This window comes from Embiotoca jacksoni, unplaced genomic scaffold (genome assembly GCF_022577435.1).
Source record: "Embiotoca jacksoni isolate LCO1_2020_lvr unplaced genomic scaffold, fEmbJac1.0.p SCAF_8, whole genome shotgun sequence".
NCBI classification, from domain to species: domain Eukaryota; kingdom Metazoa; phylum Chordata; class Actinopteri; family Embiotocidae; genus Embiotoca; species Embiotoca jacksoni.
The window spans coordinates 1,849,227-1,862,498 of record NW_027185436.1 but is presented as its reverse complement, the minus strand read 5'-3'; the positions used below and the strand labels follow the sequence as shown (position 1 = coordinate 1,862,498).

The 13,272-nt window shown below is 40.9% G+C and overlaps 2 protein-coding genes across 18 annotated transcripts in view; one reads left to right on the top strand and one right to left on the bottom strand.

Moving 5' to 3' along the window:
• Nucleotides 1-8,559, top strand: part of camk2b1 (calcium/calmodulin-dependent protein kinase (CaM kinase) II beta 1) — a 75,688-nt gene extending 67,129 nt beyond the window's left edge. For 15 of the 17 annotated variants that reach the window (XM_069178378.1, XM_069178385.1, XM_069178384.1 and 12 more), the window contains 4 exons: nt 2,278-2,353; nt 2,447-2,541; nt 3,055-3,288; nt 4,865-8,559. In XM_069178378.1, the coding sequence (XP_069034479.1) occupies nt 2,278-2,353; nt 2,447-2,541; nt 3,055-3,287 (404 nt within the window). In that variant the 3' untranslated portion in view covers nt 3,288; nt 4,865-8,559. Of the gene's footprint in view, nt 1-472; nt 617-1,497; nt 1,675-2,277; nt 2,354-2,446; nt 2,542-3,054; nt 3,289-4,864 lie in introns of all 17 variants that reach the window. The other 2 variants (XM_069178369.1, XM_069178370.1) reach the window with 1 other exon arrangement.
• Nucleotides 8,560-9,698: 1,139 nt separating this feature from the next.
• On the bottom strand, nt 9,699-12,371 carry LOC138215903 (nuclear factor 7, brain-like). The gene has a single exon (XM_069178386.1). The coding sequence runs from the start codon at nt 12,239-12,241 to the stop codon at nt 10,808-10,810; it is 1,434 nt and encodes a 477-aa protein (XP_069034487.1). The 5' UTR covers nt 12,242-12,371; the 3' UTR covers nt 9,699-10,807.
• Nucleotides 12,372-13,272: the final 901 nt, after the last annotated feature.

Sequence of the window (13,272 nt, the reverse complement as noted above, 5' to 3'; positions counted from 1 at the left end):
AACATCAACAGTAAAAATCAAGCCATTCTGAAAAAACATGAAAATGCTTTGTAGTAAATCTACTCCTCTCCTATCCCATCCTCCCGCCTTCTTCCACCCAGCCATGTGTGTTTAGAACAACTCTTCGTCTCCCTCCGTTGGACACACATGGAATAACAGCACAGCTCTGCTTAATGCAGTCTGTTGTTTTTTGACATTTTTCTAAGCATGCGTGTCTTTTATGTCGCCTTCGCTGTCTTTGTCTGAGTCGGACTTTGTCTTGGAGAGCTCTAATAACACGCCCAGTACCACGATGCTGCAGTGATTGAGACATCATCGCTGCCCATGTTTGATAAATCTCACCTTTTTTTTCACATTTGGCCGGGCAGACGACTCGTCTTAGTGCTTTCCAAGTCAAAGTTCGTTCGTCTTGAACACAAGGTGCTTACATTTAAGCGCCCTGTGTCCCACGTTCCTCCCTTCCTGAACTCAGCTGCCGCAAAGTTCGCTGACCTGCTGGGCTCAGTGCGTAGGGGCTCGGGGCCCATATCCGACGGAGAAGGGAGATCCAGCACCCCACCTCTCGCTGCCCTCTCCGCCCCCACCCCTCCACACACCCCCGTTGTCCCCATGCAGAGTAAGTAGACAAGAGCAAGAGCAGGGAGTGAATAGTAGCTGACCACTGGATGAGACGTACATACATATGAATCAGTATGTATTACGCCATCTCTGTTCCCATGGCGAGATGATGCATGAAAGATGGACCGAGTCTGTTTCATGTTTCATTGTTGGAAAGGAAACTGCTTATTTCTAAGCTCTAGACCACTTTCTCTCATTTTTAAGGCCGGTTTCTGGTTTATTATTTCTGTATTTCTAGAAATCCTTTCAAGATTTTTGCAGATTTTTTTAAATAGTGATGGAGAACTGCTACTAAAGTGGTACAAATGGGATTTCAAAATTTCCAAAACTGCCTCAAACTGGAGTTAAAAAAAAAAAAAAGGCCCAAAATAAAAGCTTGTGAAATCAACAATGAATTAATTTTTCTTCTTACAAGTGTCATCTGTGCAGCCAGATAATATTCATTCGTCTGTGCTGCAGAACTACACAGAATAATGCCACCATTGACCTTTAACTTCCTGTTTCTATCAAATATACCTTTTACATTTTCATCCAATTAATTATAATAAATAAATATTTATCACATTCCATGTTTAGTGTTGTAAAGCAAAGGCAGCTAAACTTTGAGGATGTGTAGTTGATTATTTTAATGTGCAAAAGTCTGATAATTAGAAATATTTCACTAATTAACGCTGTAGTTTGATTTACAAACAAAAATACAAACATACAAAAATCCTGAAAGGATTTCTTCATTATTTAAATTCTTTATTCTTTTTTTTTCCTTTCTTATTGTTTCCAATCTGTTCTTGTGCATTCCTCCATCATCCATCCATCCATCCATCATCCATCCATCCATCCATCCATCCATCCATCCATCCATCTTGCCTGGACTGCACTCAGTGTCTCGGCTCACAGACCTGGTGAGCAGCGTTCGCAGGGTGCCGGTGGCACCTGCACCAGAGAGTGATGCTGCACCGGCGCCGGTACCTAGCGCCAGGCCCACCCCTACACCTGCACACACCACCTCCCCACCTCCCCCTCTCTCCCCCTCCAGCCCCTCCCTGTCTTCCTCCCAAAGTGAGTACCGAGCCGGACTCAGCCCTGCCCGACGCATGCTAGCCAACCAGGAGGCCTGTTAGGATCTCAGTTGGAGCCTGTGTGTCAATAAAAGCATTTAACATTGTTCTGCTTTGGGTAAACAGAAGCTCATAGAGTACTTTTGTCAGCTAAGTTGGAGCTTGTTGCTCGTGAGCCTCATTAACCTCCTCCGTGCTCTGCCCTCTGCAGAGGGATTAATGCATCGCTTGGTTGCCTTTGACGTGTTGTAATGTCTTTAAATACATTGGTGACTTTGCTTGTGGTGATAGAAGAAAGTTGCTTTGAGTGTGTTTGTCAGTTGCTGGGATCGTATGATGAGTAAGGTCGCTGCTGTAAGTGTCTGGATCAAACTCAAAAGTGAATTAACCTTCTGACCTTCGCACACGGTCCTTATGGAGAACACAAACAGCATATTTAGTTTTTTTTCCCTGTATACATATTTTTCTTGTTTTGTTGGAGTCCTAACTGCCTTCGCCTGAGCATCTGCATTGCTGTAGTAATAACTTCAAATGATTAAAAAACTAAACTATCCAGCTTTTGTGATTACCCGTGATTAGCTTCTGTTCCTTCTGTCCTCTGCAGCACGCAAACAAGAAATCATCAAGATCACTGAACAGCTGATAGAGGCAATCAACAATGGAGACTTTGAGGCCTACGCGTGAGTCTGCGCTTCTGTGTGTGATTTCTGTTTATTCCACAGTTTAAAGTTATAGTTTGGTATCTTTAACGTGTCTTACTCCTTCCTCTTCAGTAAGATTTGTGACCCTGGACTGACCTCGTTTGAGCCGGAGGCCCTGGGCAACTTGGTGGAAGGAATGGATTTCCACAGATTCTACTTTGAGAACCGTAAGATTAATGTATTAATGTTTGTTTATTTCCTGATCTTGTTTCTCATCAGTTTTATTGTAAACATGCACGCATCAATCACAAATGTGATCAGTTTTCGATCATTTCATCAGCGGTATCAGAGATCGACCACATGAGGAAATGCTTTTACAGGAAGCTTCAGATATTAAACGTAGAGAAATCTGATCGAAGCTCAACTCAAAAAAAAAATGCACCAATTAATCTGAAGATATTTCACAGCAGCTTCTACATCCACACTGACAGGATTTGTGTCATTTATAAATGACATTGAATCAAAATACATCATAACTAATATTTGCTTCACTGAGAGTCCTGTAAAAACCCCTATTTTGTTAATAGGATCGATGCTGTTTTATTTTTTAATGTCGTCCTCCTTGATTTTGTGAATTCATTTACAGTTATACATGAAGTGTATTCGTACTTTTACTCCTGTCATGTTTGTTGTCATCTTGCTTATTCTTCTTGCCGACATTGTCCTCACCATCGTTTCAGTTTTGGCTAAGAACAGCAAGCCCATCCACACCACCATCCTGAATCCCCACGTCCACCTGATCGGCGAGGATGCGGCCTGCATCGCTTACATCCGCCTGACCCAGTATGTTGATGGCCAGGGTCGGCCGAGGTCCAGCCAATCGGAGGAGACTCGCGTCTGGCATCGCAGAGACAGCAAGTGGCAGAACATCCACTTCCACTGCTCAGGCGCACCAGCTGCGCCGCTCCAGTGAGGTACGAACTACACTGACTGACAGCAGGAGGTGTTCCTCTCAGAGCGTGTTCATCTGTTTGGCTTTTCTCAAACTGCCGCTCTGGAGAGGAACTGCAGCTGTTGCACCTGAACATTTTCAGGCAATGAAGTATTTTATACAACAACATTACTGTCAGAAGAATTGTTATTAAGATGAAGTCAACATCCAAGGAATTGAAAAAAGTTGGTTCTAAGTCTTTTTCTAATCCCAAATATATTAAGTGTCTTTGTGAGTTGTTCACAATGTTCAAAAGCATCCAAAAATCTAGTTTCGGAGTTTTCATTTAAATGCAGAATTGCTTTTCGGCGCATCATCAAAAGAAAACAGCTGCTTCCATCAGCCTTTGGTTTTCTTGTTGTCTGCCCACAGAATAAATCAGTACGTTTTCTTTTTGCTTAAGCTTACATGGTGCTTTTGTCAACTGGAGTGTTGTTCATAAAAAATTTGAATGGCAGCAAAAAGCTGATGGTGGATCTACAACCCCGTTGCCAAAAAAGTTGGGACTGTTGAAAATTTTAATTAAAAACAGAATGCGTTGATTTGCAAATCATATAAATCCATTTTTCATTGAAAATAGAACAAAAACAACATATCAAATGTTAAAAATTAGAAACTGTATTGCTTTTTGGAAAATACTTTCTCATTTTGAATTTGATGCCAGCAACATGTCTCAAAAAAGTTGTGACGGGGATGTTTCCAACTGTGCTGCATCGCATCTTTCAACAACACTCTGTAAACATTTAGAACTGAGTTGACCAGCTGCTGGAGTTTTGAAAGTGAACTGTTGCCCCATTCTTGCCTGATTTAGGATTTTAGCTGCTCAACAGTTCAGGGTCTTCAAATGTTTTTTGATGGGTGACAGGTGTGAACCAGTTACTACGGAGCCATGCTGTTTTCATTTTACACGGCATCACACCCTTATGGGGGGGGTTGTACTTGCCTTATATACAGTACAGTAATCCTGGAAGTAGACATAGCTGTAATTGTTATCATTTATTAAAAAAATTATATTTATTTTTGAATCTTCATTAATATTTTTATGTTCAGGACATTCTTGTCATAAAAACATACGTTTCTGTTACTTTTGCTGCCACGTTTTTCACTTTGTGTATAACTGCACTACAGTATGTGGGTTAAAGGAGCCGTTGGACATTTTTGAAATACACTAATTTGCTTTGTAGCTTAGAGTTACATGAAGATTTACGACTCTCATATGTTTGAAGCTGTGGCCAGGAAACTGTTAACCTATCTATGATACTATTGTGAGTCGAGCTCGGCATCAAAGACAAAAAGGAGGAAACTGCTAGTCGTCCAAATCCACCTACCTGCAGCTCTACAGCTCACTAATTAACCAGTAAGATCTCTTTGGCTTATCTCTGTAAACATAATCAGCTGCTGGCAGTAGCTTCAAATGGATTGTGCAGAATTTAACATTTGGCAACAAAGCAAATCAGCTTTTTGATTTGGCTAACATTATTGAACTGCTCTTTGACCTCGGGCAGCTCGGTGTAAGTCACACTTTCATTTGTTGTATTTGTTGTTGTTTTCCTTCTCAGGGTTGAATGCTGTCATTTTGTCTGTCAAGAGAGTCTCTCTGAGGAGGAAGAGGAAGAGGAGGAAGGGAAGAAAGAACACATCCAGTGTCGGTTTAGGAGCCGGGGCTCCTCGCCCTCCAACAACAAACCTTTCCTCACTGGACGCCCGGTCTCAACCCCCAGCATGCATCTCTTCTTTTACTACTCCTGCCCCCTGTCTGTCACTTACCCAATAACCCCTTCTGACAACCATCCAATGACAGCCACTCAACATCCATCAGCTGGACAACCTTAATCCCCCCCTCCTCCCCCACAGCTTCCTGTTCTTCCCTCCACCACACTGGCTGTTTGATGGGGGTGGGAGTGTGTGCAGCACTGGGTGTGGTTCCTTCTTCCTGTGGTCTCTTCCTCATCACCACAGTTTTTGTGACACCAACCCTCTTGTCCTCCTGTGAATCCACACTCGTGTGACATAAACACTGCACTGGAAATACAGTATGTAAAGTTTGAAGTAAAATCTATTAATATCATTACTATATTATTATTATTATGATTATTACACATTTGCAATTGTATATGTAATTTGTATAATTCAGAATTCTTGATGCCAGTGGTTTCTGGAGTTGAAGGAAATCTTTTTTTGGCTTTGTTTTTTCTCTATCTTTTTAAGGAAGCATGTTTTTTCCCCCAATATTAACAGTGGCTGTTTTTTATTGTGGCTATTAAGTGGAAAATTATATTGGCAGTTTTTGTAATTTGCTTCTTGTACGTTCGCTATAATACTGCGCCCAAAATCATAGTTGACATGTTTCTGTTTGTTTGTTTTGGTCTTTTCTTTTTTTCCCGTTTGTTGTTGTTTTTCTTGCCTTTTTTTGGAGGGGGTGTGTCTGAGGTGTCATATGTGAATCAGACCGTGAGTCCTTATGCGTGTGTGTAAGTGTGGTTATTTAAGCCAGACACATAGCTAGTCCAGTCATAATAACTCGGTACATTAAGCTGTTGTTTGTCCCTTGTTGCCGTGTGAACGGCAGGTGGAAGGATGAGTTCAAACTCAGTGTCTTCCTGCATCAAAGCAAAACAAGCAGCAGGCCATGACGTGACTGTTCCATCATGATAGAGCTGGGATGGTGTGTAATGTCCTGTACGCTGGTGCTCTGACTGCTGAGCTGTAAAACAGGAAGTACATTGATATTTTCTACTGGCAACAATATTCCCAAATAATGGGTTTCTCATTGTAACGGAAACGATAAGTTAACTAATGCTGGGCTGACGAACTGACTTTTTTTTTTTTTTGCAAGAAATGTCAGGACACAACCTCTTCTCTCATGATGACTAAATAACTCGGTGTGTTATAAAGAAGTGTTTGCACGTGCCGTGTTGAAAACCTCTGTTGATGTCACAGCATCTGTCAGAGACACCAACAACGATGCTGTCAAAGGAACCATTTCATCTCTATTTGAATATTTTGCGTTGGGTGAAGCACAGTCGTGCTCACTGGTAGAAACACAGAAACACACTCAAATAAGAGTTGTCTAACACACAGCACAACAGAAGAAGATATCAGTCTGACCTCCGAGGTCGTAGCATCACTTCTCTTAAATGAGGCAGATTTTTGGCCAAAGAAACCCCAACAGGGCACAAACAGTTGGAAAGCTTGTTTTGCTTCACAATAAATCTGATGTGAGGAAAAAAAACTATTCAGCTGATCATGAATTTAAAAAAGTTGTGACATTTTCTTTTCCACGACAGACAAATTCAACATTTCCCAAATGTATTTGTTGTAACGGTGATTCCTAAAACAGTAGAAATAACTCAAGTCTCTGTATATTAACATACCAACTTGTGTCATCATGAGAACCTTTTTTATATATAATGAAAGACTTGGTATGCGTCATAATGAGTGACACGTGCCAAACATGAGCATAACTTCAAAGGATCTTCCTTTCTAGTTTGGTTTCAGTGGCGGTGACACGCTGCTAATTAAACCTCACTGTCCTCTGCCTTCTTCAATCTCAGTGAGCATCAGTTCAGCCTCGGCCGCACCGGGAGCTTGTTTTATTATCCCGGCTAGTGGTGCGCTGTTTGTTGCTACTGGTGTTGCTCGGCGGCAGCAGCTGAATACCCGCTTTTCTAAAAAGTGGAGATATTTTTACATCGCTAAAATCTCCTTGCTGTCTGGAACACAACAGCAGGGCCGTTTTCTTTTCTTTCTTTTTTTCCCAATCAAAATGTCCAAAGGAGTCAGTGCTGTGGAGAAAGGATCCCGGTGGATGTGTGACCTTCTTCACTTCCAAAGCCAGAGAGCACAACGCTGGTGCTGCTGCTGCTTTCTCTATATTGAAGCACATGCACACATACAGCGCACACTCGGGCCATATCAGTAATGAAGAGGGAGGGATTTGTTGTGATGGTGTGTTGTTTCAGGGCAGTCTTTTCATCTTTGTAATATGTGTGTGTGTGTGTGTGTGTGTGTGTGTGTGTGTGTGTGTGTGTGTGTGTGTGTGTACATCCTCCGTAGCTTTCAGTGTGTCTTCTTTACAAGCCTGGCATGAAATGTGTGTGTTGTGTGAGAGATGAAGGAGAAGGCGTTATTTCGGAGGACGTATCAGTCCCCTGTCTTCGGCCCAGGACTTTGTTTTTCCTGATGATTTCATGTTTTTTCATGTGTGGTGTTTTTCATGTGTTTTGCTCTGTATTATTCTCTTTGAGTTGCGTTACAGTAAAGTGTTATCAGACATGAAGTGCTTGTGCCAGGAGTAGCAGGAGTGACCGGATGAACTCTTGCAGCATTGAAAACTGGTTTTGTCGGGGTTTGACTCCGTTGTACTTTGCTCGTCCACCATTGGCTGCCTTCACATTTGTCTCGCCCCCATTGGTCAGACCAAAATATTAAGAGACCGGGCAGTCGGTTTGGTGAACAGTCCTCAGGTTTCTATTTATTTTGAATATTTATTTATTTATTTTAGTGGATATTTTTATTGTGCTTTTCTTTTCTTTTTGGTTTTCCCATTGTTACAACTCGTGCACTTGTGCAAGTCCTGTCTGTAGTTGTTCAAAGGGACAATGCTCCATGTAAAACATGACTGTTTTTAAAGGATAGTTCACCCAATTTGCATTTTGCATGTGTTTTTCCGTAACGACCAACATAGTGTGAATTGTTTTCTTCAGTTTGATGCTGTCTTTGACACAGTTTAATGGTGTCCTTTTTTTCTTCCCTGAGGTCATTACCATTTTTAAGTGGGACATCTTGTACCTTTTATATAATACAGGATTGTATTTTGTGTGGACTATCCCTCCAAAACCTTCAGCGCCCTTTTTAGGCTGGTGAAGATTTTGTTGAAGGAAGGTTTTTTTCAAGGTGAACCATTGAGACATTGTTTTGTACTCGTGTCTCATACAGTAATGATGTTCATGTCAAGTTCAAACTGTTTTAAGGTGAAAAGGTCAAAGGTTTCCTGAAGGCGTTCATGCCTGATTGTGCTAACCAAACATGACCCCAATGCTCCTGCCAACAAAAGAAGAAATAGCTGCATGTACAGTACAAAGGTTTGTTCTTCTGTTCTTCTTAGTGTGTTTTTAGCCTTGAAAATCTGTATGATAAGATTCACATATTTAAAATGAGGGAGTTCACATTATTACACAACTGCAACTAACTAGCAGCATTTTCTTCGCATGACATTAAACAGGACACTTGTTTTTTGGTGTTTTCCTTTTTATTTGGCTTCTCATTTTCTACTGAATGCTGGTATATTCCACCTTTCTCTATTTTCTCAACTTTTTAGGTGCATATAACTATTTTTGTGTCGACAAGATATAATGAAGAGGATTATAATGAAAAGGATTATTATATGACTGACTGTGGCACTGAGGATGACCATGAGGAAGTTGACAGTGATGATGATGATGATGATTTTGCATGCTTTTTTTATGGGGCTCTGTGTTGTCAGTGCAGAATAGCTGCCTTTTGAACACAGCTGAGAGAATATGAGGAGCACTCGTTGACCATCAGCACCAAGAGTGACGGCTGCTCCACTGAGCCTGCATGTCACTTTGAGGAACAGCACTGGAGTCCAACAGGCTGATTAGAGGCAGTTCAGAGAGTGAATGATCTCCAGCAGGGGGCGCTGTCACACAAAGTAAAACACAGATGGACGGCAGACTGATGCTTCTCATGGAGCTGCACAATAAGTTGACTTTAGTGTCGGATCAAACAGACGATCCAGTCAGAGACAACAGCAGTTTATCACTGTAGAACAAGAACCAGCTTCCAGTCACATTATTGATCAGGGCGGCACAATTATCACTAAAATGGCACCAATGTGTCTGATAAATCATGACTGGAGGATTTATAGAAGCTGAAATCATGAATGAAAGTAAACAACTGTGCAGCCCTACATATAAACTACTTGATCTGTCCTCCTCTCGTCTCTTGAGGTCAGTGAGAGCTCTGCTGCCTTCCTGTCAGCTGTTTAGTCAGATGAAGTGTCACTGAGATCAACTGGAGCCGCTGTGTTCACTCTGAACTTCTGCCATCTTCTTTCTCCAGTGACTGAGTTGCACTGACAACACTGAGTTGGCTTCTCTTCGTAGGGTGTCTCTCCCTCTTTTCCCCTCCCTCTGTCTCCAACCTTATTCAATCATTTCTCTGCAGTTGTCTCTTTCGGTCACTTTGGGTTTCTTCTGTATAATAATACGAGTCCTCTAGTTCTCTGATTCTTGGGATTATTGCTCTGTTCTCTTACGTGCTACACGTGTTTCTCTAACTTCAAGACAATGTGTTAAGGTGTTATCAATAAAATGACAGTTTCAATAGATACTTCAAGGTCTCTGTGTTTAAAGACGTAAAACTGCAGCGTGGTTTTGATCTTTTTTATTGACAGAAATAAACCAGAACATAGATGAACTCACATTTCTGACAGTTTGATCATATTTACTCATCAGGTAAAGAACTGAAGTTCTGAATGCAGCTTCAAGGAAATCCACAGTTAACAAGAGGAAATCCTGAATGTGATGATGTTTCACATCTGACATATGAAGTGAGAGTTTCCATAAACACACCAGAACAAACAGCAGCTGAATGTTCAGGAACTATGAAATAAAGTATTCACTGCAGCCACTAAAATACACTCAATACAAAGACTGAAGGAAAAGTTCATCATTCATCAAGAACATTTGCTCCAATGTGAACCTTCACTGTCTTTATCTGACATGTTTATTATTTTATGGGAATTTATGGACTAAAATGATCAACAGGTTTATTAGAAATAGTCTTTAGTTGCAGCTTTAATCAAAACAATCTGCAGTTTTCTTATAAATTCTCAGTTTGTTCTGAAGCCTGAACAGGAATATAATTTGTGTTGAACATTATCAAACAGTTTCCACAAACTTTTCAAACAGTCCAAGAAACAAAAATAAAGGAGATTTAGTTTGTCTGAATGAAAATGTATGAATGTATAAAATATATCAGACAGTCAACAGTAATCTGCACTGATGCACATTTTAAACACATAACAGGTGAGTTATTACATGAACGTCCACTGTTTGGTCCGTTCTGCACATTAAACATGAGCTTTTATTAAAACAAGTAAAGTAATGAACTGATTTATTATAATTTGGAAAAAATAACTTTCAAAAGTAAATGTTAAATGTCAAAAACAAAACCAGGTAAGATGAAACTTTTCTGTGCTCATATTGTTTAACATTAAAACCTGGTTAGAAACCATTTTGTTCAAACTTGATCTTCATTCTTGGAGAATTAAAGAACCACATTTATGTTTTAACATCTTATTCAGTGATATTTCATCTTTTGTAGAACATAAAACAACAAAGGAATGTAATTAAAGTCATATTTCTTCTTTAACAAGGATTTCTACATTTTCTCACGTAAAAAAGAACAAACTAGAAAAGTTTAAGATTCAAAGATAACTTCCCCCCAAACAAATCATCACCACACAAACAACTAAATCACTTCCCTGAATCACTCTGACAGACTTTGATATCAGAAGTTTTGGCATCACCAGCTTTTCCAATATAGAATAATGGGAAGAGTTTCTCAGTGAAAGTGTCTCTGTGAGTGTAGATGTGAGTCATGTCTTCAGGGTTGTAGAAGGACACCTCCCCCATGTCATAGTCCAGCTGGACTCTGATCCTCTGGAGACTCTTCTTCACTCTGACAGTCTCACCAACAACATCAAGGTATTCTCCACTGTGATGCAATAAACACCAGACTCCATATTTTGGTGAATAACAACACGCTCCCTTCCTGTCAACTGACTCTTTAACTAAACCTATATTCCAGAGAGGATGGTCTCCCACCTCCACCTCCCAGCTGTGTTTCCCTGAGCTGAAACCCTCAGAGCCCAGAACAGTGGCATAATTGGTGTTTCTCTCTGGATTGTCAGGAAGCTGCTGCTTTGCGTCTCCATCTCTCACACTGGTCAGATCATCAGACAGATGGAGCCATCGGCTTGCAGTGTTTGGGTCCAGAATGACAGGACTGAAGTGGACCTTCTCCTTCACCTTCTCCCAGACTCTGAAGGACAGGTTGCCCAGGTGTTTGGCCACATCTATCAGCGCTCCTGAGACCAGCTGTGGATCTGACAGTGAGCTCTGGGCTCTGGCTCTGGTCTGAGTGGCTTTATAACTGCTGAGGAACGGCACGTTGTGTTTCTGCAGGTCTTCTTCAACAGCACAGATACTGTCTGACAGAGAGGAGATCTGCTCCTGAATCCTCTTCATCTCTCTGCTGATAGTCTTCCCCTTCTGCTCCTCTTCTTCCCTCAGAGCTGCCAGTCTGGACTCCTCTTCCTCTTTCAGGAACTGGTGGATCTTGTTGAACTCTGCTCTGATCTGCCTCTCTGTGGACAACAGCTGCTTCTTGGAGTGTTCACTCATTTCATTGTATGTTTCCTCCACTTGTTTGTATTTGTCCTTCTTGTCCTGCAGAGACTTTAAGTCAGATTTCAGCTGCTCCTTCAGATCACTGACTGCTTGTTCTACAGGAACCACTTTGTGAGTCTGATGGAGAGAAAACTCACAGACAGGACACACAGCTCTCTGCTCGTCCTCACAGAACAAGGAAGGGACTTCTGGATGTTTATCACACAGCACCTCCTCCTTCTCTTTCTCCTTTTCTTTTGCCATCTCAGGTGAACTGGTCCTCTGTCTCCCAGCAAACGAGTCAGCCAGTTCCTTCAGTGTAAAATTCACTCCAGGTTCTTCTTTAGAAGATTTTCTTTTACAAATTGGACAGTTTTTGTTTCCAGCTTGTTCCCAGAATTTCTTTAGGCAGCTTGAACAGAAGTTGTGGCTGCAGCTCAGAGACACAGGATCTCTGAAAGTCTCTGAACACACATGGCAGCTCAGCAAACTTTCAACAAGAGCAGTTTTCTCAGCCATTTGTAATTGAAGTCTTTTAAAAGCAGGACTCACCAAGTTACAGTTTCTTCAACTTTCCACTTAAATTCCTCCAAATAAATGTTGTTCAGCAGAGATCTCACACCCTGTAATGGCGTCTCGGCTCTCTTCAACAATGTCAAAATCTACTTTCATTGTCTCTCACCTCGTCATGTGTTAAACTATTTGCTGTTGAAGATAAAATGTAGTAAAACTGGTTCCCTGTGAGCTTTGAGCAGCGTGTTGAAATGTTCACTGTTCACTGGAGGACTAAAGAACAAACAAAGTTTAAAGTGATTTTAAGAACTGTAAGAATTTAATGTTTTATTACGTTAAAAAGAAAGAAAGAATAATAACATGTTGTGCTAACATGTTTCCTGTTTCTGCAGTCAGAAAAGCTGCAATGTAAAGTGTCTCCAGCAGATGGTGTCAGGACGTCTTCCAGAGGGACATTTTGGACTTTTCTTTGAGGACAGAACAACTTCCTTGTTGTAAAGTTGGCAAACAGAATGAAATGCTCACATCTTAATATATTCATGTATTTTCTTTCTTTTTAACGTAATAAAACATTAAATTGTGACAGTTCTTAAAATCACTTCCAACTCTAACAAAGTGGAGGTTTGTTCTTTAGTCCTCCAGTGAACAGTGAACATTTCAACACGCTGCTCAAAGCTCACAGGGAACCAGTTTTACTACATTTGATCTTCAGCAGCAGTAACAGGAAACATGTTGTGCTGACATGTCAGCATGAACGTGTTCATTTACACTTTGATTAAATGTTGGGATTCACTCAAACTTCAGCTACATGTGGCACAATAAGTGGTGCACAGCTTATTGAATAAGTCATGTTTTGATCAAATGTAAGTACAGAAGGAGTTTTATATGTTCTGAATGTGTTCTTTGTGTTTTTAGGAGAAGGAAGATCTGTTTTAGTAAAAGTCAAATGTAGGTCCAGTGTTATTCATCCCAGTATTAAGCAGCAGTGTCAGTAACCAGCCAGCAGGTGTCAGTGTCGTTGTGTGAGCAGCGTATAC